This window comes from Nannobrachium achirus (genome assembly GCF_963921795.1).
Source record: "Nannobrachium achirus genome assembly, chromosome: 17".
Classification (NCBI taxonomy): Eukaryota; Metazoa; Chordata; class Actinopteri; order Myctophiformes; family Myctophidae; genus Nannobrachium; species Nannobrachium achirus.
Genome location: NC_137824.1, coordinates 8,939,397 through 8,963,200, shown reverse-complemented (window position 1 = coordinate 8,963,200; position 23,804 = coordinate 8,939,397). Strand labels below are relative to the sequence as shown.

Below are 23,804 nucleotides of genomic sequence, written 5' to 3'. Positions count from 1 at the left end.
TGTCACGATTATGACATTTTACATGACGATTATTTGTCACTCAAATAATTGTGATTAACGATTTAATTGTGTTTCTGTCGTTGACAATTACATTTCTGTTTGGCTTTTGAGTTGCACATGGTAGATATGACACATAACCTAAATATACAAAGAAATGACTGACATATTTGACAACTTTATACTTAAAAAAGAACATTGATAGTGGAAATAGGCGATCTACAAGCTCACATCGCGACACGTTGTGAGCTTGTAGATCTGCTATTTCCACTATTTTTGACTTTTTTTTTTTTAAATATATGAACATTTTTCAACATGGAAACGATTATGACGATTATGAAAAATAATCACGGTTATGTAAAAACAAATTACGATTAGACGATTATGTAATAATTGTGACAGCCCTAACACGCGGCCACATTTTAGCATAGCATTGAAAAGTGAGCGAGGACGGCTTGTGTGGCAGCAAACGTCCGGCGCACAGCACACACATTGCATGGTTGGATGGTCTTCATCATTGATATTTATGTCTTATTTTCAGCCCCAGGGACGCCAGGCGGATGAGGACTACATCGCTGCTGCCTGAGCACGCACACGCACGCACACACACACACACACACACACACACACACACACACACACACACACACACACACACACAGAGAGAGTGCAATGCATCACAGGTTGTTGTGATCTGATGTTCCCCACCAAAATGATCATCAAGTTTCAAGTGTCTGTAAGTTGATTTAAACCGAAATGAATGGAAACCAGTGGCTCCATTAATTAACAGAAGGACTGTATTGCTGTGTGTTCTGCACAGCTCCACTCCGGACAAGCTAGCTCCAAAATACCTGTTGGTTTGTAACCCAAATCCATACATTGTGTTCCGTGTGAATTCTCTGTTTAAAATGATAGATTTAATGAGTGCTGGTGAGACTGACTGCCGGTCATTGAGTAGCAGGTCATTCTATCAGTGAGATTAAAGTGATAACATATGATGTGTGTTTCTTGAAGCTTTGTGAGGAGGAGTGTGATGGTAATGATCAGAATGCCATTAAATGTCTGTTAACTCTTACAGGTGTAACCTTGTTATTTTCCTTCAGCGCTCACTTTTTGACAAATGTTTTCAAACCACAGTTCACCTTCCAGCATGCTTCATTGATTCTCACAGGTTGTTTTTTGTTGTAACATTTTTGCCTGTAATGACAGGGAGGCCGTTTTTAAAAGTGACCAATAAACGTGTGGTTGCATGCAGAGAGTAAACGGGTGTCTAAAGGGAAACACACGGTGCGTCAAAACAGACCCCCGCATTATTTTCAGTGAACTAACCCACACCTACTGCGTCAGACACGCGCAGGCGCGGGTCTGCCGCCTCACCCGCCGCGCCAATATGCAGCTGTTCTATTTTTCCAGCGTTGCCGTGCACTGAAAGTGTTCTCCCCACTGGGTCAAAATGGATGCGGCGCGCTGCATCCAGTTGGTGTTACCGCGCAGCCGTAACACCAACTGGTGCGACGCTGCGCAGCCGTCTGCGTGCGTCCGGTGTGTGTTCTACCGTACACACTGCAAGATATTTGCGGTGCTCAACATTTCCGTAAAATTGGCGCACTTTTGTTTGCCAATTCAGCTACTTCCAGCCAGGCGCGGACGCAGCCTGTCTTTATGTGTAAGGTGAGGCCAATCGCGGGTAGGCAATTTTCGTCTCTGCTGTCTCAGGAATGAATCGAGAGAAATGAGACGAGTCCCTGTTTGAGGGCTGTTTATGTAATGGGTTTGTGACTCTTGACGTTAAAAACCGGTTCTGTGAATTAATGAATGGGAGATAGATAGGCAAGCCAGACACACTTCACACTCTCGACAGTAAAACACAGTCTAGAATACACATGTTGGCTGTGGCAGTAGCAGCTGTAGCACACACAGACCCGCACTGAGAAAACTGGTTCTGTGAATAATGAATGGGAGGCAGGCAAGGGTAGACTCGTTTTCACACTCTATGCACTCTGGCGCTTTGCGCTTTGAGAAAATGCGTATTTTGCTGTCTGTCAGCTTTGAGTAGCTCTATCGGGGCGACATTCAGAGGAGGGGGAAGGCAGCCATTTACACAGGTAAGGCGACCTTACTTCACCTTATGAATTTGAAGCGGGTGCTTCAAACGCCACTGAACAACTGGGAGAGTATTTTTTGCAGGTCTTTCAGTCCGAGTGTATCAAAAAAGCAACGGGGTTAAGCACCGTTGGTCCGACCAGTTTAACATTCACCAGGTTAGCATTCACCATCGTCGGCAGGTTAGCATTTCACCAGGTTAGCATTCACCAGCGTCGGCAGGTTAGCATTTCACCAGGTTAGCAATCACCAGCGTTAGTTTTACTGAGGTTGGGGAGGGGTTTTAGGGACTTGCATTGAAATGAATAGCTGGGGGCGGGGCCGACCGCTCTCTATTATATATTATATAATATGTGTTTCACATGGCCAGGAATAAAGTGAATCTTATACTTACTACAGTACGTCCCCCTGAGCCAGAGCCGCTCCGCTAGATCATTTGAGTAGTAATGACACACACAGGTGAGCTGGAATCTCTTTAACCATTATTTTATGCGTTCACTATTAAAAAATAGCAGATGTGCCACACTGTGATCTTGTAGATCTGCTATTTTTGATTTAATATATATATATATATATATTTTTATTATTATTAATTTTTTAGAACATCTTTGAATATATTATCTTTTTTAAAAGCGAACATTTTTAACTCAAATATTGTTTTCTTTTTTTTTTTTTGGGGGGGGGGGAGACTTACAAGTAGGATTTAAAAGACATGTATAGAATCGTGTCAAAAATATCCAAAGACTTGCAGACATTTTGAGCTGAGGATTTGCCAGTGATGGAGAGAGTGAATGAGCATGCAGGAACATGTTGTACCTTGTTGAAACATTGCATCTCCATACACTGTCTTTATTGTTTCTTCTTCCATAAAGTATTATTATTGTTGTAAATGAATGCCCTAACATCGTACAAGCAGCGTGTTGTGAGACATTTAGATCGGGTATCCTCACTACACTCTGTGTGACTCTTATGCAGTAGGTTAGTAGGGCATACATTGATTTACCAAAACACGTAGAAAGTTGACACAAGGAGATCCAAGGTTTCCGCCTGACAACAACAACAGGTGAGCAGGCTGGTTTAAAACAAGACAGGAATAGTTCAATCAGTAAAGCTAATGTTAATCATTCCTGGGGCTGAAAAGTGTTCCCTTTGAGGCTCTGTGGCAGGAGAGGAAGGGTAACAAACAGTGCTTCTGATCTGGGTGTTGGACTGAGGCTTTCCAGGTAAGAGGAACTATTTCTTTAACTCTTTGGGGTCCAAACCCGAGGTTCTCAGACATTTTCCTGTCAGGGATCACCCTACTTGGGTGTGTGTAGCGTTAGACCAGGGGTGGGCAACTTTGATGATGGCGAGGGCCACTATATGTCCACCTTCACTCCAGAGGGCCACATGCCTACGTCCTACTTTGTCACTTTCTAGGATCTCATACAAAAGAAGCAAATAATAGCCGATCTACAAGCTCAAAACGCATCGCACTGCGATGCGTTTTGAGCTTGTAGATCGGCTATTTGTGCTTCTTTTGAATTGGAATCCTGAATTATTTGTCATTTTTGAATTGGAATCCTGAAATGTAACATTTTGATTTAATTTCAAACACATTTAGTTATATACTCATGTTAACATTATGAACCTAAATACAAATACCTACATTGGACATAAAAGAAATACATTTTAATACTACTATACTAGTCATTAAGCTACTAATATAGACAGAATTAAAGCAGGTCATGTTTGGAATTGTAACAGCTGAAATCAATACTATATCAGTATTCCAGTATTAACCTGCGGGCCGCATTAAGCCGCCAGTTGCCCATGTATGCGTTAGACACTATGTCTAACTAGTGCTTAATCTGTCAATGAATTGGTGCCGGTCCCCCGGCTGCAGGCTGTGCGCGTAAGAAGACAAAAAGCTACATTTGGCACATGTGGCCCATCAGAACACTGGTAGTCAAATATGGAATGATCAATCTGAATAACCGACTTATTAAAAATATGTGTTATTCTCAACACAATTCTATGACACCACGTATGTGTATATATATCTTGTCTATTGTGTGTCACTGTCACCACATCAGACAAATTACAAGAAATTGAACAAAAACATGAAAATATAAAGTAAAGAAAAATGCTGCAGCCAAATAGGTCTCTATTTGGAAGGATGAAAACATAAATGACCAAACAGCACTATTTTGATTGACAGGGAAGGTCCCGGATCCAATCAGAGAGGTGAGGGAATCTTGTTCCCCCTTGCTCCCAAACAAATGAATAGCAAATAAACAGCTTGAATTTGGGAAAAGTGATCCTCGCAGTCTGCATGCCATAAATGGTCAATGCCTGTGTTTAAACAGCTTGAATTTGGGAAAAGGGATCCTCGCAGTCTGCATGCCATAAATGGTCAATGCCTGTGTTTAAACAGCTTGAATTTGGGAAAAGGGATCCTCGCAGTCTGCATGCCATAAATGACCAATGCCTGTGTTTAAGTCTAGATCAGTTTCTCAAGCCAGTGAAGAGAATCATATGTGGGACAGAGAGGCGTGACTGACTTTACTAGTAGGGTTTTGGGAGAACCTGGGACAGTTTTTAAGTTGCTCGATTCAATCCTATACAAACCCATTGTAACTCCCTTTTAACCATGTTAGATTCCTTGAAAACTCGCGTCCTTGGTTCTGGTGACTCATACTGCCCTCCTAATAAGCGAGGAGGCCGTGTTTACTTACTTACTTTTTCAATTGTTCATATACGGTAACGGTATAAAGAAAATAAAGTTTAAAAGAAATCTAAATACCGAATCGAGCAACATAAAAACTGTCTGGGGTGCTTTTCACAAAAGCCTGAGTAGACAATTAAAAGACTCAAAGTCTTTTTTGAAAGTGAAATATCCGGCTTTAAAGGTAGGGTAAGTGATTTCATTTCATTCAAATAACATAATGGGTCTATGTTCTGATGGTACTAATAGTTACTATAGAGTGTTTGGTCCCTGACTTCATCCCCTGTGAGCAGAAAAGAGCATTTTCAGTTTTGGCAGAGGAGACAGGTTTTCCTCCAATCAGGATGGAGTCGGGCCTTTCTCCAATCATGGTCGAGATCACTTGATCATGATTGGAGGAAGGCCCCGCCTGTTACCTAAATGAAAACTGAAACTTGAATGAATGAAACTATATCTACTGCATAGTACTGTGTTCTATCCGTCTGTCATTCAATGTTATATGAGATACTTCAATGGTTTCCTGTGGAAATAAGCAAAGTGCTTTCTAGGATCTCCTTTTAGTTGACCTTGTACCAATGAACTGTACCGTCATGAAACTGTACCTTTTCCTATGCAAACCTTTAATAAAGTCTTCAATCAATCAATTGAAATCACTACCTTTAAATGTAATTACGTAGGATAATGATGGACTACGAGGACGCAGTGTCCTTCCTGGGCCACTGGGGTGCGTTTGAGAAGAGGGTGTTCGTGCTTCTCAGCCTGAGTGTGATCAGTAACGGCTATGTGGGCATCTCCATGGTGTTCCTGGCTGACATCCCCCCTCACCGCTGCCTCCTCCCTGGCCTGGACTCCCCCAACACCTCCTCCAACCCCTCCTTCAGTCTGGAGCTCAACCACTCCATCCCTCTGGAGGAGCTGAAAGGGGAGCTCATCCTCAGCCGCTGCAAAAGGTACTTGTGCCACCAGGGACCCCAAGAAGAGGAGCAGGGGTGTCACACCAAATTCTGGGCCCTGGGTACAAGGATTCCCTCGCATTTTGTGCTTTAAATATTGAAAAATAGCAGATATACAAGCTCTCAGTGCTGCGCTGCGAGCTTGTACAGTACATCTGCTATTTTTGAAAAATCCAAGTGTCCAAGTCTTTGAATATTTCAAATCCTTCTAAAGGTTTTCTTTTGAAAAACCTATGTATGTTTCTATGTCAGTGGTGCTCAAACTTGCAATGGGTCTGTTGTACAAGATACACTACACCACTAAGATACCATGTACCTGGCAAAACACTTTATACACGTTAAGGTCAGGATGTCCATATAATTACAACACCAGAGGCAGCGCCACAGATCACGTTCCACCCAAAGTCAACTCAAACAAAGGGTCAAACTTGTTCTTCTGCTTTACTAACAATGTGGAACGCCCTACCGAAGGCCTTAAAGGAGTGTGGATCACTAGCATCCTTTGAAATCGCCCTGAAAAACCACTTATAGGCGGCAGCCATTCGCAACTGGCAATAACAAACCTAGCCCAGCCTCCCCTGACCCTTCTTTGTATTTACCTACTGTATATTTTTTTGCACTGTTTATTTTATTTTAATTTACTTTTTTTTTTTACTATATTTACTGCATAGTACTGTGTTATATATGTCTGTCATTCAATGTTATATGAGATACTTCAATGGTTTCCTATGGAAATAAGCTTAGTCTTTTCTAGGATCTCCTTTTAGTTTACCTTGTACCCGTGAACTGTAACGTCATGAAACTGTACTTTTTTCTATGCAAACTTCTAATAAAGTCTTCAATCAATCAATCAAAACCTTTTCACGTGAAGGACCCACCAAATTGATACTGTATGTATTTGGCTCACGGACCCCCATCTCAAAATATTTCGTTTCAGGGACCCCCCAGAAGCAAAATTTGAGTTGCAAATGTTCGCTTAAAGTACATAATGAAAAATAGCAGATCTACAAGCTCGCGGCAAGCTTGTATATCTGCTATTTTTCAATAGCTAAAGTATACAAATGTTAATTAAGTCCCCCCCCCTCCCCCATTGTGACATCCCTGAAGAGGAGATTTGGAACCCCCTTAGGGACCATGAGGAACCATGACTTTTGAGGAAGTGAGGAAGTTCACTCCTGTTTCCCTAAAAAGACAGAATCACTTCGAACGAATATCTCACAAAGTGTGGTGTGGGACAGACATACAGTACAGTACGTCCTGTACATACAAACAGACAAAGCCAGATGTAGGAGCTGTTTCTTGTGTGTGTTTCCATTCCAGGTACAAACAGGGAGCAGGTGGTTCCCATGGCAACCAGACGGAGGGCTGTGTGGACGGCTGGGTGTTTGGATCAGAGAGATACTCCTCCACCATCGTCACCCAGGTATGAAACATTCATGCCACCATTCCAGGAGCTAAGAAATCGCGATTCACAATATTATCGCAATGATCAAAATATCCCCATGACACATCCATTATCCTGGGGGCGGGGCATTTGACAAAAAAATAGCCGACCGACACGCTCACAACGTGTCGCAAAAGAGATTTGGTTGAGAGAGAGCGGGGGAAAAAAAGTCTTATCAAGTAGGCCTATGTTATTTTACTAATTAGAGGGTTTAAATGGATATACAGCTCCTTAAATAAAAGGTGAATTCATCCCAGTGCATGATGATAATTTTACGATAAATGTAAATCTCCACGATACGATTATTGTGAGATAATAAACGATAATATCGTCCTATCCCTACACTGAGTTCAGAGGTCGTCCAGTGGGAGACAGGTGTATGTGTGTGTAGTGGTCTCTGCATGGTGTTTATGTGCAGTGTGTATCTCTGTGTGTAGTGGTCGTTGGTGTGTGATGACGGCTGGAAGGCTCCGTTCACCATGACTGTGTTCTTCCTGGGGATTCTGGCCGGTTCCTGTCTGTCAGGATACATCTCTGATCGGTAGGGTAACCTGTCTGTCTGTCTGTCTGTCTGTCTGTCTGTCTGTCTGTCTGTCTGTCTGTCTGTCAGGCTACATCTCTGACCGGTAGGGTAACCTGTCTGTCTGTCTGTCTGTCTGTCAGGATACATCTCTGACCGGTAGGGTAACCTGTCTGTGACCAACATCAGCAATACAGTGCAATGCTGGTTTTGCTCCACACTGTGTTCAGAGTCAACACAGCCATCTACCCGGGGATTTTAGAGCACTTTGTGCTCCCATAGGTTGACAAGCTTTATGGAGATGCTGATTTCCTTTAGCCAGAAGCACTTGGCACCATGCCCACTGAGCCAAAATTACTAGTAACTGGTGTACTGACCATGGTATTAAACTACTAGTAACTGGTGTACTGACCATGGTATTAAACTACTAGTAACTGGTGTACTGACCATGGTATTAAACTACTAGTAACTGGTGTACTGACCATGGTATTAAACTACTAGTAACTGGTGTACTGACCATGGTATTAAACTACTAGTAACTGGTGTACTGAACATGGTATTACTGGGCTTAACTGACCAGCCAACTGGCCTGACCGGAACCCCCCAGAGAATCTGTGTTGTGTTGTCAAGAGGAAGATGAGAGACACCAGACTCAACCACACAGATTAGTTTAAGGCCTCTATCAAAGCAAACCTGGGCTTCCATAACACCTCAGCAGTACCACAGGCTGACCACCTCCATGCCACACCCCATTGATGAAGACATTCAAAAGTATTCCATACCAAGTACTGAGTGCATACATTAACATACATGGATTTTTGTTTCTTTTGAGCTGTGTGCCATAAACAATCTAAATTAAAAGAAAAAAAATCACAGCCAATGTGAAGTGAGCGGTGGTCGTGCTTGCATAACGTCTTCAGACTAGGATATAGGTCTAGGATGTAATTGGTGATGTAATACAGGCTACGCACACACACACATTGCTATGGCAAAACGCTGAGGAAAAAGTGGCTACAGATAGGTCTAGGATGTAATTGGTGATGTAATACAGGCTACACACACACACACATTGCTATGGCAAAACGCTGAGGAAAACACATTGCTATGGCAAAACGCTGAGGAAAAGTGGCTACAGACACACGCACACCGCACAGCCACTCTATGGAGCGGTTATGAAAGTTTTATATATATATATATATATATATATATATATATATATATATATATATATATATATATTACGGAAGAAAAATAACTTTTACACAATATTTCTTTTTAGATGGATCTGTAGGTATGGTAGGCATGTCATCATCTTTATGTCCATATATAGGTATGGGAGGCATGTCATCATCTTTATGTCCATATATAGGTATGGGAGGCGTGTCATCATCTTTATGTCCATATATAGGTATGGAAGGCGTGTCATCTTCTTCGCCTCCATGGCGATGCAGACGCTGTTCGGTGTGCTCCAGACGCTCTCGGTCAGCTGGGAGATGTTCTGCGTGCTGTTCTTCATCGTGGCCATGGGGGGCATCTCCAAGTACTGCTGTGGCTTCATCCTGGGTATGGATGCCTTAATGGTCCACATTACACTGATAAGAACCAGTATGCACGGCACATAGGATCAGGGGCGTCACAAGGGGTAGGAAAGTGGGACTGAGTTACTGGGGCCCAAGGTGGAGGGGCCCTAATAACTTTATCTATTGAAAAATAGCAGATATACAATATATATATATATACAAGTTGTGAAAATGTGTGAAAATCTTTGAATATATGTATTTTTTAAAGAACATTTCTAACTCAAATTTTGCTTCTGGGGGTCCCTGGAACTAAATATTTTGAGATCGGGGTCCGTGGCCAAATACATATCATCTTGGGGGTCCTTGACATAGGTTTCTTGCACACATTTTCCAAAAATAGCAGATATGCAAGCTCGCAGCGCGGCACTCGGTGCCGCGCTGTGAGCTTGTATATCTGCTATTTTTCAATAGTTAACATTCATGGGGGGCCCGCAGTGAATCCTTGTACCCAGGGCCCAGAATTTGGTGTGACGCCCCTGCATAGGATGCAATGGATCAGTCACAGCACTGCACTCACGTTTGTCCCAGTGTGGAGAGGAGAATGTTTAGGATTTGTACTGTGATCGCTCACTCTTGAAATCTGTAGTCTCGCGTGGCCAGACTGTTGACTCCACGATTTGGAAATGCTCCCGTCATACAGTCTGGCATAACGCAAAAAGAACGGTGAGTATCTGGTTAAAGCGGAAGTGAAGCCTCCTCCCCCATTTCCGTTTCGTTTTTAACATTGCGCACATTTATCCTAATATGAATAAAAATCATCTAAGCATATTTAGCTTGCTGTTTTAGCAGAAATGACATTTTATAATATATTTTCTCGAGCGGAAATGCCAGCTTCCATTACTCGCCGTTCAGGAGCTGTAGTTCCAGACTCAATATAGCATTCGGAGATTGTGAAATAGTTGTCTGGCTGCGCGAGACTATGAAATATGTAATCCTTGGTTTCTGCTGATTTTAAAGAATAATAGCGATTCAAAACAGTTGCCCTTCAAACCCCACCTCCATTCACCGTCATCAGAACTGAGGGAGCGCTCCTCTTGATCAAGGCAGCAGTCCCTGCTATTGCTTGAGTCACTGTTCTTTTTCCTCTGCACCGTAACTGCCTCTGCTCATTTATAGGCTACTTCCTTTGTCTCGTGCATCCTAATATCGGTCTAACCGACGTATCGTGTCGTTATTGGACCTCGATGTCGGCATCGGATATCGGTCATTATCTCCCCGATGTATCGGTCGTTTTTACAAGTAACATTAGAACACCATTTGATGACATTTAGCCACTCAAAACACCCAAAACCTATATTGTCGTTGCCCATAAGGATCCATTTGGTTTCATTTTACACTCTTGAGTTAAATATCTTTTAAGGGTCCATTTGGTTACCAAATCTCCATCATTTAGCTGGGGACCACCTGGAAACCCCTCCAGGACCACTGGTGGTACCCGGACCCATTGGTAAAAACAAAATACATTTTGAAATGTAGGCTATTTATTATTATTTTATTTTATTACAAAACACCGGTTAAACATCGGCAATCGGTGGTCTAGAACTCTCCATCGGCAAACATCGGCATCGGTCCAAAGATATGGCATCGGTCGGGCTCTAATCCTAATGTCATCATCGTATAATTGTGTGTTTTCTTTGCTTGATGTTGCGTGTAAAGAAAGTACGGTGAATCGCCTTGCCATTGAAATGTGCTCTACAGTTAAAAGTTTCCTTTTGCCCTGTAGGTTTTGAGCTGCTGTCAAGCAAAGCGAGGATCTTGTTCGGGTCGATAGGAATGCCTTTCGCCTACGCTCTGGGCTACACCATCCTGCCTCTGTTCGCCTTCTACATCAGGAGCTGGAGGTGGCTGCTGCTGGCCCTGTCGCTGCCCGGCCTGCTCTACCTGCCTCTGTGGTGGTGAGGAGTTGGAAACAAAAACGTGTTTTCGGGTAGAATACCAGCAAGCACGGTCAGGGCCTGGACCAATCAGTGACGTCTCGATTGGGGCCAGATCAAGTTAAACCATGACTAGTCAGATCTGGCCTAGAATATCACCTGATTTCAACCAACATAAATCCTGCCCACGAAAACGAACGTCCTGGATTAATCAGAGAGGGTCCGATCGAGGCCAGATAAATATCATAACTAGTCAGATACGTCCCAGAATATAACCTTACATGCTCATATTTCAACTAACATTACAAACAATAACAATAATCCTGTCAAACAAAAAAGTCCATATGACGTCCTGGTAATGACGTCAAGATCATCCCCATATGGGCTGTGATCTGGCCTAGTTCTGAACGTCACCGGAGTCACCGGAGGACGTCATTTGGCTTGCAGGGATGTCTACACTATGATCTAGAAATTACAAAAGTCATTATATACCAGCTTGCGTAGGTCTGCTATTTTAGGCGTGCAACACCTTTGTGCTGTGAATTTTAAATTATGCTTCTCTACCACAGAGAACAGCAGCAGCAGTAAAAAGCTGTGAAACATAAAAAAATATGTTGATTGTTTTAAACGCAAGCAATTCATGCAGCAACATTGTTGTTCATGTGTGTTTGTGGTTAATATAGCACAAGCTTTCTTTAATTCCAAAATGATCTCAATCAATTCCTTTGGAGACTCGGCAAGATGTATCACTCACAACAACTTATCAGCAGACAGGGATATTATAAAGTTAAGTGTGGTACTAATAATCTCGTATTTTTAAAGGACAACTTTGTTTTTTTTTCAACAAGGGTTCATATTTTAGATTGTAATTAGAGAAAAGAAAGATGAGAGTTAAAATGTTTCCATTTACTGCTTTCTATAGTTTTAGCGATTTTAGTATTTTGATTTCAGTGGGTGGGGGCATGCGTACAAGTGGCTAAATAGACACAAAGCCGGTGATTTCTTTGTTACTATTTACACCAGCCCCCGTAATCTGCCCATGAAATGTTGGCATCCATCTTGGGAATGGGCTTGTTGTGTCTACAAAGACATATTTAGCCACTTGCATGCATGCCTCCAACCTGGGGGCATGCATGCAAATCAAAATCGAAATGAAGAACGGTCGTGAACGGGTCGAATATTACAATGATCGTTTGCTGACTCAGCTTTGCAAGCTGGTAAAAAAGAAAGTAAAGGTATGTTTGGCAAAGTGCGCTTGTGAAATAAACCCTGACCACTATAAAGCATTATTCAGACACTCCTTGTTTGCACGATGACTGACACGTGTCCTGTCCAATGGCTATAGGTACATCCCGGAGTCTCCTCGCTGGCTATTGGCTCAGGGACGCATCAAGGAGGCGGAGCTTATTCTCAGGGCTGCAGCCAAGAAGAGTGGAGTTGTGGCTCCCGAGGTCATCTTCAAAGTGGAAGAAGTCAGTCTAATACAGGTACACACACACACACAAAAATGCGCGTTCGTCCGTCTGTCGCGTACACGAATACGTGCATGTACGTCCGTATTAGGCAGGTTGGTCTGGAACCAGGCTATGTCCGTAAGTACGTACATACGTACTTCCACGCGTGTCTCCCCAGATGGCGAGTAACGCTATTTCCACGTGCGATAGTGCGACATTCCCTGAGTCCGACGCTGGTGAACGCTAACAAGGTGAAATGCTAACCTGCCGACCCTGGTGAATGCTAACCTGGTGAATGTTAACTTGGTGAATGCTACCATGCCTAAACCTAACCCTAACCCTTACCCTAACCTCAGTAAAACTATGCCTAAACCTAACCCTAACATGGAAATATGGAGATCTAACCTCCCCAGATACTGTCTGACCAATCAACTTCACACTTGGCGTATGTATCATGGTCAAGGACGATATTCCAAGTAGCGATGTTCCACGTGGGAATTCTGTCGCAGTCATCCAAAATTCACACCTAGTGTGAAGTGAGCGGTGCTATTTATGAATTAATTTCATTAAGCGCCCCGTGAAGCTTGGCCAAGCTTCCCCTCCTTAACCGAAAACAAACACCATGCTATAGCCTATATCAGGTGTACCCAAAAGGTAGATCACAAAGTCTGTGCAGGTAGACCACATGGCATGCCCCTAAAAAAATATACCATTAAAATAAACAAAAATCACAAAACCCCTCTTTTTGGCATCTGTCACTTGAATTAAGGTGACTTGATCAGCTCCCTTCATGACTTCTAAAGTAGGCAAACCTCCAATGCAATGCATTGTTTTCAAGAGTCAGTGGCATTGAAAAGAACCACAAATACAGTATTTAACAGCAGTGCCGCTATTCAGAATCCCCCTCAGGTAAAACATTTTTGGGTGAGTAGATCATGTTGAGCTGGTCATTTTAAAAGTAGCTCTCAGGTCAAAAAAGTGTGGGCACCCCTGGCCTATATACGTATATAACCAAAAGAAAACCAGCCCTCCCCCTTTAGCTGAGAACAATAGGCTAGCGATCAGGTGCTAGGCAGCCGCTAGACGAGCTGACTAGTATAGAGTTAGTCGCTCATGTTTAATAAAGTGATCTCACATTCGACTACATATCTGTTCAGCTTCACATGCACAATGGCTAGAACTACAGCGAACAAGCGGACGCCAAACCTAACCTCAAAACCACGCCTACCTGGTGAAACACCCGGGAAAAGAGGGAATCTCTTGATTCAAGCTAAACCAGAACATCCTGTGGTCAGCAATAAAAGGCATTCATAACATAATGATGCTACAATGTTGAGGACAGATATATTAATGTAAACGCGTGAGTGTGTGTGTGTGTGTGTGTGTGTGTGTGTGTGTGTGTGTGTGTGTGTGTGTGTGTGTGTGTGTGTGTGTGTGTGTGTGTGTGTGTGTGTGTGCGCATGTGCATGCGAGAGACTGAGAGCTCGCGCGTGTGTGTGTGTGTGTGTGTGTGTGTGTGTGTGTGTGTGTGTGTGTGCGTGTGCGTGTGCGTGTGCGTGCGTGCGTGCGTGTGTGTGTGTGTAGGAGTTGCAGCCTGGTACTGCAGACAGCCAGCAGAGGTCCTACTCCTGGCTGGACCTGATCAGAACCACCAACATCAGAAACATGATGAGCATCAACATCATACTGTGGTACGCGATGTGCTGTGCTGTGCTGCGCTGCGCTGCACTGCAAACACACATCATCATGTGAAGATATGTGCACACATAGACATCAAAGAGGGCTTGAGGAGAATTGCCTTTAATGCAAAATGTTTTTGTTGAAAGAATTGCTAGTCTTCACTTATTAGCAAACTCATTGGTTTTATGTTGTTTGCATTATGCTCTTGGCTCTTGGTACGGTTTATATATATATACATATATATATATATATATATATATATATATATATATATATATATATATATATATATATATATATATATATATATATATATATATATATATATATAATAACAATAAACAATTTCAGTTGACTAAAAAAAATAGGACTAAAACTAAATGGTGTGTTATTCAGAAGACCCCACCGGAAATAGTCGATCTACAGTACACACACACACACACACACAGCTGAAGAGATACAGTAAACGTGGTTGCACACTGCTGCGTTTTTCGGGCCGAATATCGGGGTGAATTTCGGAGCGGGTGAAAAAAAATCTACCTCACGTTTGCACACTGACGCCCGTTTCGCGCACCACTCTGTCCCTTGCTCTCTCTATCTCTCTCTCTCTCCTTGCCCTGAAAAACGCATTTCGCAAGGAAAAACGCAGCAGTGTGCAACCAGCTTAATTGTCTTTCTTTCTTTCTTTCTTTCTTTCTTTCTTTCTTTCTTTCTTTCTTTCTTTCTTTCTTTCTTTCTTTCTTTCTTCCTTCCTTCCTTCCTTCCTGCCTTGTAGGATAGTGATCTCCATGACGTACTACGGGGTGTCCCTGAACACTCCCAACATGGAAGGAGACCCCTACATCAACTGCCTGGTGTCAGGGGCCACAGAGTTTGTGAGCTACGGCGTCATGTGGTTTGTGATCCTGTACGCGCCACGCCGCTCCCTGCTGCCATGCAGCCTGCTGCCCTGCGGCCTGCTGCTGCTGGTGCTCAAGATGCTGCCTGATGGTACACACACACACACACACACACACACACACACACACACACACTGTTAGGATACTGTACAAGTAACTCACCATGGCAGTAACTTGATCAAGTTAAAGTTATACCCCTGGAGAAATGTAACTTATAAAGTTTCAAGTTACATAGAAAAAGTAACTTGAGTAACTTGAGTTACTTTTTTTCAGCGTTAAATTGAGAATGTTCATTTGGTGTACATGAAACAAAATATAATATCCTACAAAAAAGTCTCATGCCAGCAGAAATATGCCTCTCAACTGAATTTTATGTTTTATTTCAAAAGGGGTGACATTTTCTTTATTAATCATCTGTGTTCCTAAAATAAAGTTTAAAAAATATATGATCTGTTGAGGACACTTAACAAAACTTAAATGTAAAATTATAACTTCACTTTTGTGTAACTTGAGAATGACCCAAAAATGACCCAAAAAGTATCTTAGTTCCTTGACGAGTTACAGAAATATGAATGTAACTCAGTTACCAGCAAGTTACAGCAAAATGTAAGTTACATGTAACTTTAACTTCCCCAACACTGGATATTGTGCATCATAGGCATACACATATCTTTCCACATACTGCACACATGTTTTGGTTATTTTATTTATCTCCTGGAGGCACGGCTATATGAATGGACGTCCAGTAGGTGAGTGGACATGCTAAGTGTGGATGTTGGAGACAGTGCCGTTTTGTTTTAGTTTGACATTCATGCACGCACACACACCGCACGCACACACACACACACACACACACACACAAACGCTTATAGTTTTAGGTCAGGGACAGGGTAACTCCTATCTATGCTATTTGACGAGCCGGTAGGATTAGCCCGTGACAACACACACACACACACACACACACACACACACACACACACACACACACACACACATGCAGTCTGCTGCCCTGTGGCCTGCTGCTGGTGCTCAAGATACTCCCTGATGGTACCGTACACACGATGTTTATGATGTGTCTGTGCTCACTGTGGTGATGGTGGAGAAGATGTTTAGATGTTGATTCTCCTCCAGATCAGGCACGTGCACGGTGCACACATAGACATCAAAGGGGGCTTGAGCCCCATGCCCTTTCATCCATTATTATGCAAATGCCCTCTTTCCATGCCATACCTGAATGCAGCATTCAAGGTAATTGCCTTGTCCAAACTCTCCTGAACTTGAGTGCAGCGTCTTATGTTGAAAGAATTGACCTTAGTTCAGTGTGGTATCAAGCGCCGAAAATAGCTGACCTCCAAGCTCACAATGTGTCGCCCTGCAACACGTTGTGAGCTTGGAGGTCTGCTATTTTAGATGTTTTCACCAAAAGGCCCCTTTAGAAATGTCAGCCCCTGCCTCTCTGACATTCTCTGCATCCAGATATCTCTGTGCTCACCTTGGTGATGTTGATGTTGGAGAAGATGTTTAGATGTTTAGTTGTATTTTCTCTTCCAGATATCTCTGCTCTCACCGTGGTGCTGGTGATGCTGGGGAAGATCTTGGTGACCGGAGCGTTCTGCTTCATCTACCTCTACTGTCTGGAGCTCTTCCCCACGGTGGTGAGGAACATGGCTCTGGGAGCTCTGTCCATGGCCTCCCGCATCGGCAGCACCGCGGCGCCGCACATCGCTTACATCGGTGAGTAGTCACTCTGAGGACCCCGTAGGGGTCCCGGACCCCTTGTTGGAGACCCCTAGCCTGATTTCAGACTCTACGCTGCAGCTTGAGTCTGAAGTTGCCTCCATTCTATTTGATTGAAAAGGGGAGGGGATTTAAAATTTGAAATTCCCAATCACAAGAGATCTGGTGGGAGGGGTTGTGTTTGACTTTTGCACACAAAACATTCCCTCCTCCCCCTCCCCTCTGTGACATGCACCAAACAGGTCATTGTCTTTGATGTTTCATTGATTAGAGAGAATCACTAACGAGCTATCGACACTTGTAGCTGTAGCTCTTTTGAATTTCAAAGGAGGCAATCAAGAACTCTGGTGAGCCACCCCTCCCTCCACTGTTTCTGTTGATTTTCAAAAGTTAGACGCACCCCTCCTCCGTATTGCATTGATTTCATTGGTCGGTAAGCCAAGATACCGTATCAAGAGACGCGTCATATGACACATCCAGACCAAGAGAAGTAGTTCACTCAGAGAGTGGGCGGGTCTATTGGCTGGAGCCAGGCTAGGAGACCCCTGGACCCTCTGCCGATCTTTTTTTTTTTCTTTTATTTTTTTTGATTTTGTAACCCATTTTTCACCCGTTGTCAATTATCTAATGTAATCTTGGGCGCTACAGTCCCTCTGCTAACCTGGGGAGAGCAAAGGACTGACCTCATGCTTCCTTTTTATGCATGAGGAGTCCAACTTGCTTCTATGCACCTGACAGGGGGGAGTATCCCCGGTTGGACGTAGCGCATGGATGCAACACGTTATTCCAACCAGTTCCTTTCCCTTCCATCAGGCTGGCTCTCTGCCGATCCTTGATTATCTGGTAGTGTGGGCCCACCTTTAGTCTGTGTAATGGTTATCTGGTAGTATGGGGGCCCACCTTTAGTCTGTGTAATGGTTATCTGGTAGTATGGGGGCCCACCTTTAGTCTGTGTAATGGTTATCTGGTAGTATGGGGGCCCACCTTTAGTCTGTGTAATGGTTATCTGGTAGTATGGGGGCCCACCTTTAGTCTGTGTAATGGTTATCTGGTAGTATGGGGGCCCACCTTTAGTCTGTGTAATGGTTATCTGGTAGTATGGGGGCCCACCTTTAGTCTGTGTAATGGTTATCTGGTAGTATGGGGGCCCACCTTTAGTCTGTGTAATGGTTATCTGGTAGTATGGGGGCCCACCTTTAGTCTGTGTAATGGTTATCTGGTAGTATGGGGGCCCACCTTTAGTCTGTGTAATGGTTATCTGGTAGTATGGGGGCCCACCTTTAGTCTGTGTAATGGTTATCTGGTAGTATGGGTCCACCTTTAGTCTGTGTAATGGTTATCTGGTAGTATGGGGGCCCACCTTAAAGGCCCTTTCCCAACGGGCACGATAAAGATAACTATAACGATATGTCAGCGTTCACATCAATTATAACTGCTTTATCGTTGTGGTGTGGACGCTGTCATCCACTTCAATTGAAAACGATATTTTTTTATCGTTATCGGGCCCAGTGGGAAAGGGCCATTAGTCTGTGTAATTGTTATCTGGTAGTGTGGTAGCAGACCCTGCAGATGATGGATCATTGACTGACTCCTCTCCTCTGCTTCTGTAGGAACGTACAACAAGTTCCTCCCCTACATCCTGATGGGCGGAGCCACCGTCATGGCCGGCCTCCTGAGCCTCCTGCTGCCCGAGACCAAAGACCAGGAGCTGCCAGACCTCATCCACCACACCAGACCACTGGTTGGGTAAGTTCTAACCCCACACCAGACCACTGGTTGGGTAAGTTCTACCACCACACCAAACCACTGGTTGGGTAAGTTCTACCACCACACCAAACCACTGGTTGGGTAAGTTCTAACCCCACACCAGACCACTGGTTGGGTAAGTTCTAACCCCACACCAGACCACTGGTTGGGTAAGTTCTAACCCGACACCAGACCACTGGTTGGGTAAGTACTAACCCCACACCAGACCACTGGTTGGGTAAGTACTAACCCCACACCAGACCACTGGTTGGGTAAGTTATAACCCTACACCAGACCACTGGTTGGGTAAGTTCTAACCCCACACCAAACCTCTGGCACCCCATTCAACGCACTGAATGGGAATTTGTCACGTCTTTTCAGACCTTTGAATGGTGCAGTAGCTGAGATACAGAGCTACAGGGTAGGTTAATCACAACATTGATTGGGAGACAAATGACCTACCGAAGGGCTCAGTTGCTCCGCCGTATAAAGTATATTTATCGCCGTCCCAGGCGACCATGAGCCATGGGAGACACCGCCGAAAGAGCGGCAGCGAGTGAGTTGCCGTGTCGAGCGTTGCAAAGGTCGCATGAGCCGACTCAGCGCCGTTAGAATTTGTAAACCAGGGGGACAGAATCGTAAATCTTCATTTCCCCGACAACCCACTGAATGATGACACAAACCTACTGCTGCCAACGCATTTAATGGTGACAACGACCTACTGGTAGCTCAGTAACAAATTCCCATTCAGTGCGTTTATAGCGTAAGTTCTACCATCACACCAAATCTATAGTTGGGTAAGTTCACCTACCACCACACCAAACCACTGGTTGGGTAAGTACTATAGCCCATAGTGATGGAACTGGTAACGTTCTGGTTTGCCGCTCCACCTCCTGAGTAAAGGAGGAACTACAGCTGAACCCATACAGCAGAGTAAAGAAGGAACCGTCAGATAACATTGTTGTCACACCTGAGCGCACACAGCAACTTCCCCAATGACACTTTACATCCTGTTTATTTGTACCGTTCCCATTGACTCTGGCACATTTCGACTACGCTTTTGTTGTACCTGCGGTAGAACTTCATGAGTCAGCTGTTCTTTCTGCCGACTAGGAGGTATTTTCTGCTCAGAAACACCAGCAATTTGTTGTTGATTCATGCTTCTTTTTTTGTTCTTATTTTTTTGTCTGTTAGTCTGTCAAAACTATTCCAGAGACACGGTGGCCCGGCTGAGCTTCAGAAGGACCAAGAGAACAAGCCCTGTGGAGATGACCGGAGCCGGTATCCTTCCCAGAACCAGACCCAGATCACCTCACCGGGGGAAAGCTAGGAAAACAACTACAGCCCACAGTGTTGATTTTGACAGGACATTTTGATTTAGTTTTTGTCATGGAATTTTGAATACAAAATCACTTAGTTTTAGTCATATTTTAGTCATCTGTTTTATCTGTTTTTTTTTTTTTTTAGTCTAGTTTTAGTCTACTACATCTACAGTTGATTTAGTCGACAAAAATGTATTTTGATGGCATCGTAATGACTGATTTTACACTTGGTTGCATGCTGAAAATAGCAGCTATTTTCAAGGTGCAACCAAACATAAAATCACTTGTATTTTAGTTCTACTGGATCTCTTCTCCACTAGTCTCTCCCTGACATTTTAGTTTAGTTTTTATTTGTTGACGAAATTGTCAATATATTTAGTCTTAGTTTTAGTCACCAATCACCATAGCTTAGTTTTTAATTAGTTCTTATTTAGTTTCCGTCAGTGAAAAAGGCAGTCAACGAACATTTTCCTTTCAAAGTCGACACAATCAACACTGGTCTACAGTATAGGGCAGGCTTTCCAGAGTCCACTCCAGACATATTTTTTTTTTTTTTTTTTTTTTTTTTGTGTCTTGGTCAACTTGGCCACAACCAGTGGTGGACAAAGTACCCAACCCCAGTACTTCAGTCAATGTACAGATAGTACAGATAGTAGTAGTAAAAATACTTCAGTATTACTATTCAAGTAACAAAGTACCAAAAATAGCAATTGTGAAAATAGCACATCTACAAGCTTTACATCGGCTATAATAAATGAATCAAATAATTCAAATTCAATCAATAATGTATTTTATTATTTTCATAAAATTAGCAAATCAATAGAAATCATGTATCACAGTCAAAATCCTTGTCAATTATGTATTAGAAGTGATCAAATAAAAACTAAAGACATGAAATGTGTGTAATAGTAAAGGTATAAACATGTTCAGTAACAGCGTATAATACAACAAATATATATTTTGAGAATGATGAGCAAATCATATGTTTTACAATAAGACGGATAAATTATTATCAAAGATGATTAATATTGTAATGAGCCATGAAGAAAGCCATACATGTAAATGTGAAGTTAGGAGAATAGAGTATATGGTTGTTTTCAGGAGAGCAGCATTTGAAACAATCCACCTTTCCTGTTAAATCACTGGAAACATTTGAACCCAATGTGCGTTAAAGGAGAATTCCAGAATCTTTTTAGGTAAAAAATTTACATAACTCCGTCCCGAGTCTACCACAGCTCCGAGCTTTAAGTTACTATGAACGACAGATGTACAAAAAAAGCCATTCCGAACGATAAAAATTTGAGATTTACTGTAAAACCTATAGCGCTCATGCTCAGAGCTGCGGTGGACTCGGGATGGAGTTATGACCATGTTCACCAGTAGGCTTCCACTCGTTCTTACATTCAGATTAAGTTAGGAAAAAGGCTACTGCGGAATGCTCCTTTAACATCAAATAAACTACCTCCTTCACACACACGCGCGCGCACGCACGCACGCACCAGGGTTTCCGCTAGGCATTTTTGGGGCCGGCCACCGTGGCCGGCAGGATTATAGTTTACCGGCCAATCAATTAATTTATCGGCCATATTATATTGAACGTCACACGTGTTTGCAGATGAGATACTGTATGTGCATGGTGCACATAATAATTACCCCATTTTATGTGCTGGGCTTCCTTAATTGCTCTTTATCACAGATGCAATTGAAATCTGTTCCTGAGTTAACAAAATAATATCCTTACTACTTATGTTATGTAGTAGTATAAAGAAGTGAATAGGTTAAAGTGGGCGCGCAACACAAGCGAACCGTTTGCGCGCCCTGCCACACAGTAGACTACGTGGCCTACAAATTAATAAGTTAATTGTATTCTATATGATTTTGGCTTCACCGTCTCATGAAACCTTTATATGCAAACACACAACATTTGTTTTGTTTTGTTAATGTTATGTTGGTGCAAGGAAGGTTACTAACTTGCCTCTGTTGCTTTGACCACGATGGGATCACATCCATGCGATCAGAAAGTCATTATAATATCCACGATTCCACAGAGTTCGGGTCCCTTTTTCATTATCGTCTACTCTGGGTCCAGCTTGGTCTAGAACCCCAGTTCTGTTCTGATTATAACACTAGCGCATTAATGTAAGGCTATCAACTTGACGGAGCTGTGAAACGTGATGTGTGCTTCTCCGTAAGGCCGTGTGCTTGTCTAAAATAGCAGACATACAAGCTCACAGCGATGCGCGTTTCGACTTGTTGTGAGCTTGAAGCTCCTATATTTCCAATGCACGTAACATAGAGATGGGATTTATGGCTATTTGAAGTGAGCCGGATCTCTGGGATCCGTTCCTTTCAAAGAGCCGTTCAAAAGACTAGCGTGCTTTTCCCACCACTGTTCAGGAACGGCTCCCTACTGTGAACCGTTCATTTCAAAGAGCCGTTCAAAAGACTTGATTCGTTCGCGAAAGTCCCACCTCTAACAGCGCAGCATGAAGCAGCTCCGCTGTCGTCAGACTCACAGAAGACAGAACATGATACAAATTTAAAATTATGATAGGTTTTAATGGTTGTAGCTTACTACTTTAGACAAATAATTATGTGAATAATAAGATTAAATGATAAAATAGCCTAAGAGGCATTTTCCCAGCCGGCCACGGTGGCCGGTGGACTTTATAATTACCGGCCAATGAAACATTTAACCGGCCAATGGCCGGTAAATACCGGCTAACGGAATCTCTGGCACGCACGCACGCACGCACGCACGCACACACACACACACACACACACACACACAAACACACACACACACACACACGTGAAACGTTGAAACGTTGTTAGGCTTCGTAAACCTAAAGTTGCACAGGAAAGATATGACATTAAACGTACATTAACTTTATACTTGTATATCTTTATAAAAACCCATAAATAGTGGAAATAGCCAATCTCCAAGCTCAAACCAAGTCCAGAGTGACACGTTTTGAGCTTGAAGATCAGGTATTTCCACTATTAAAACAAATAAAAAATATATGCAAACGTAATTGTTCAATGTGGAAATGATTGACTCTTATGCATTAATAATAATAGCAATTATCTCAAATAATTGTGATTATGTAATAATTGTGACAGCTCTAATTGTATTGCAGTGGTTCTCAACCCTTTGTGTTCCGGCTTGGATCAATGGAAGTAATGTAAAGCATTTTGTTTTAATTTTGTGTTTGTTCACATTATAATTATACCATCATTCAAATCTTAGTCTAGTGTTTTTTGCCAATTGTTTGGGGGCCCACTTGCCTTATCCTCACGACCCACAGGTTGAGAACCACTGTGTTGCATTGTATTGGATAGGATTCCATTCTTTTTACTTGCTCCCCCCCCCCCCCCCCCCCCCCCCCTTCCCCTTTAGATTGTTGTATATTCTCTGTGTTAGCCGGGGATCCAGTCCCTCAAAATGGGAGGGGACCTGTGATGTTCTGCCGCACTTTTTATTTCTGTTTTATCTATTAGTTTGGTCATTAAGGTCCACAGAATGAGAGGCCTGCTCTGCCGGAAACATCGCGAAAAAAAGTTATGGCCATTTGTATATTCACTGTTCCATTGACTCCACTAGAAATATTAAAAATAAGAAAATAAATCTGCTTTAAGTAGCATGTGAGGGGTCAAACTAGGGGTTCTTCATCATTCTGAATCCATTGCAAGCATTTGTTTTGCATGAAAAACATTCCTTGGGCAATATTTTGGCCACTCAAAACTGTGAAAAGTGGAAAAAATATTGCCCCCCACAGTTTTTGGGG

General features: G+C 42.9%; 2 protein-coding genes across 2 annotated transcripts in view; both read left to right on the top strand.

Moving 5' to 3' along the window:
• trappc11 (trafficking protein particle complex subunit 11) overlaps positions 1-583 on the top strand; it is a gene marked incomplete at its 3' end in the record, with an annotated part of 40,879 nt that extends 40,296 nt beyond the window's left edge. Inside the window, exon 30 of the mRNA XM_080746489.1 lies at positions 539-583. Coding sequence (XP_080602615.1) covers positions 539-583 — 45 coding nt within the window. The remainder of the gene's footprint in view (positions 1-538) is intronic.
• A 4,905-nt stretch (positions 584-5,488) lies between these two features.
• On the top strand, positions 5,489-20,024 carry LOC308302229 (organic cation/carnitine transporter 2-like; the record flags this gene model as incomplete). The annotated part of the gene is made up of 11 exons (XM_080746488.1): positions 5,489-5,757; positions 7,081-7,183; positions 7,642-7,745; positions 9,133-9,287; positions 11,028-11,199; positions 12,524-12,665; positions 14,217-14,323; positions 15,088-15,302; positions 16,763-16,945; positions 18,559-18,694; positions 19,889-20,024. The coding sequence occupies 11 exons, from the start codon at positions 5,489-5,491 to the stop codon at positions 20,022-20,024; spliced, it is 1,722 nt and encodes a 573-aa protein (XP_080602614.1).
• Between the last annotated feature and the right edge of the window lie 3,780 nt (positions 20,025-23,804).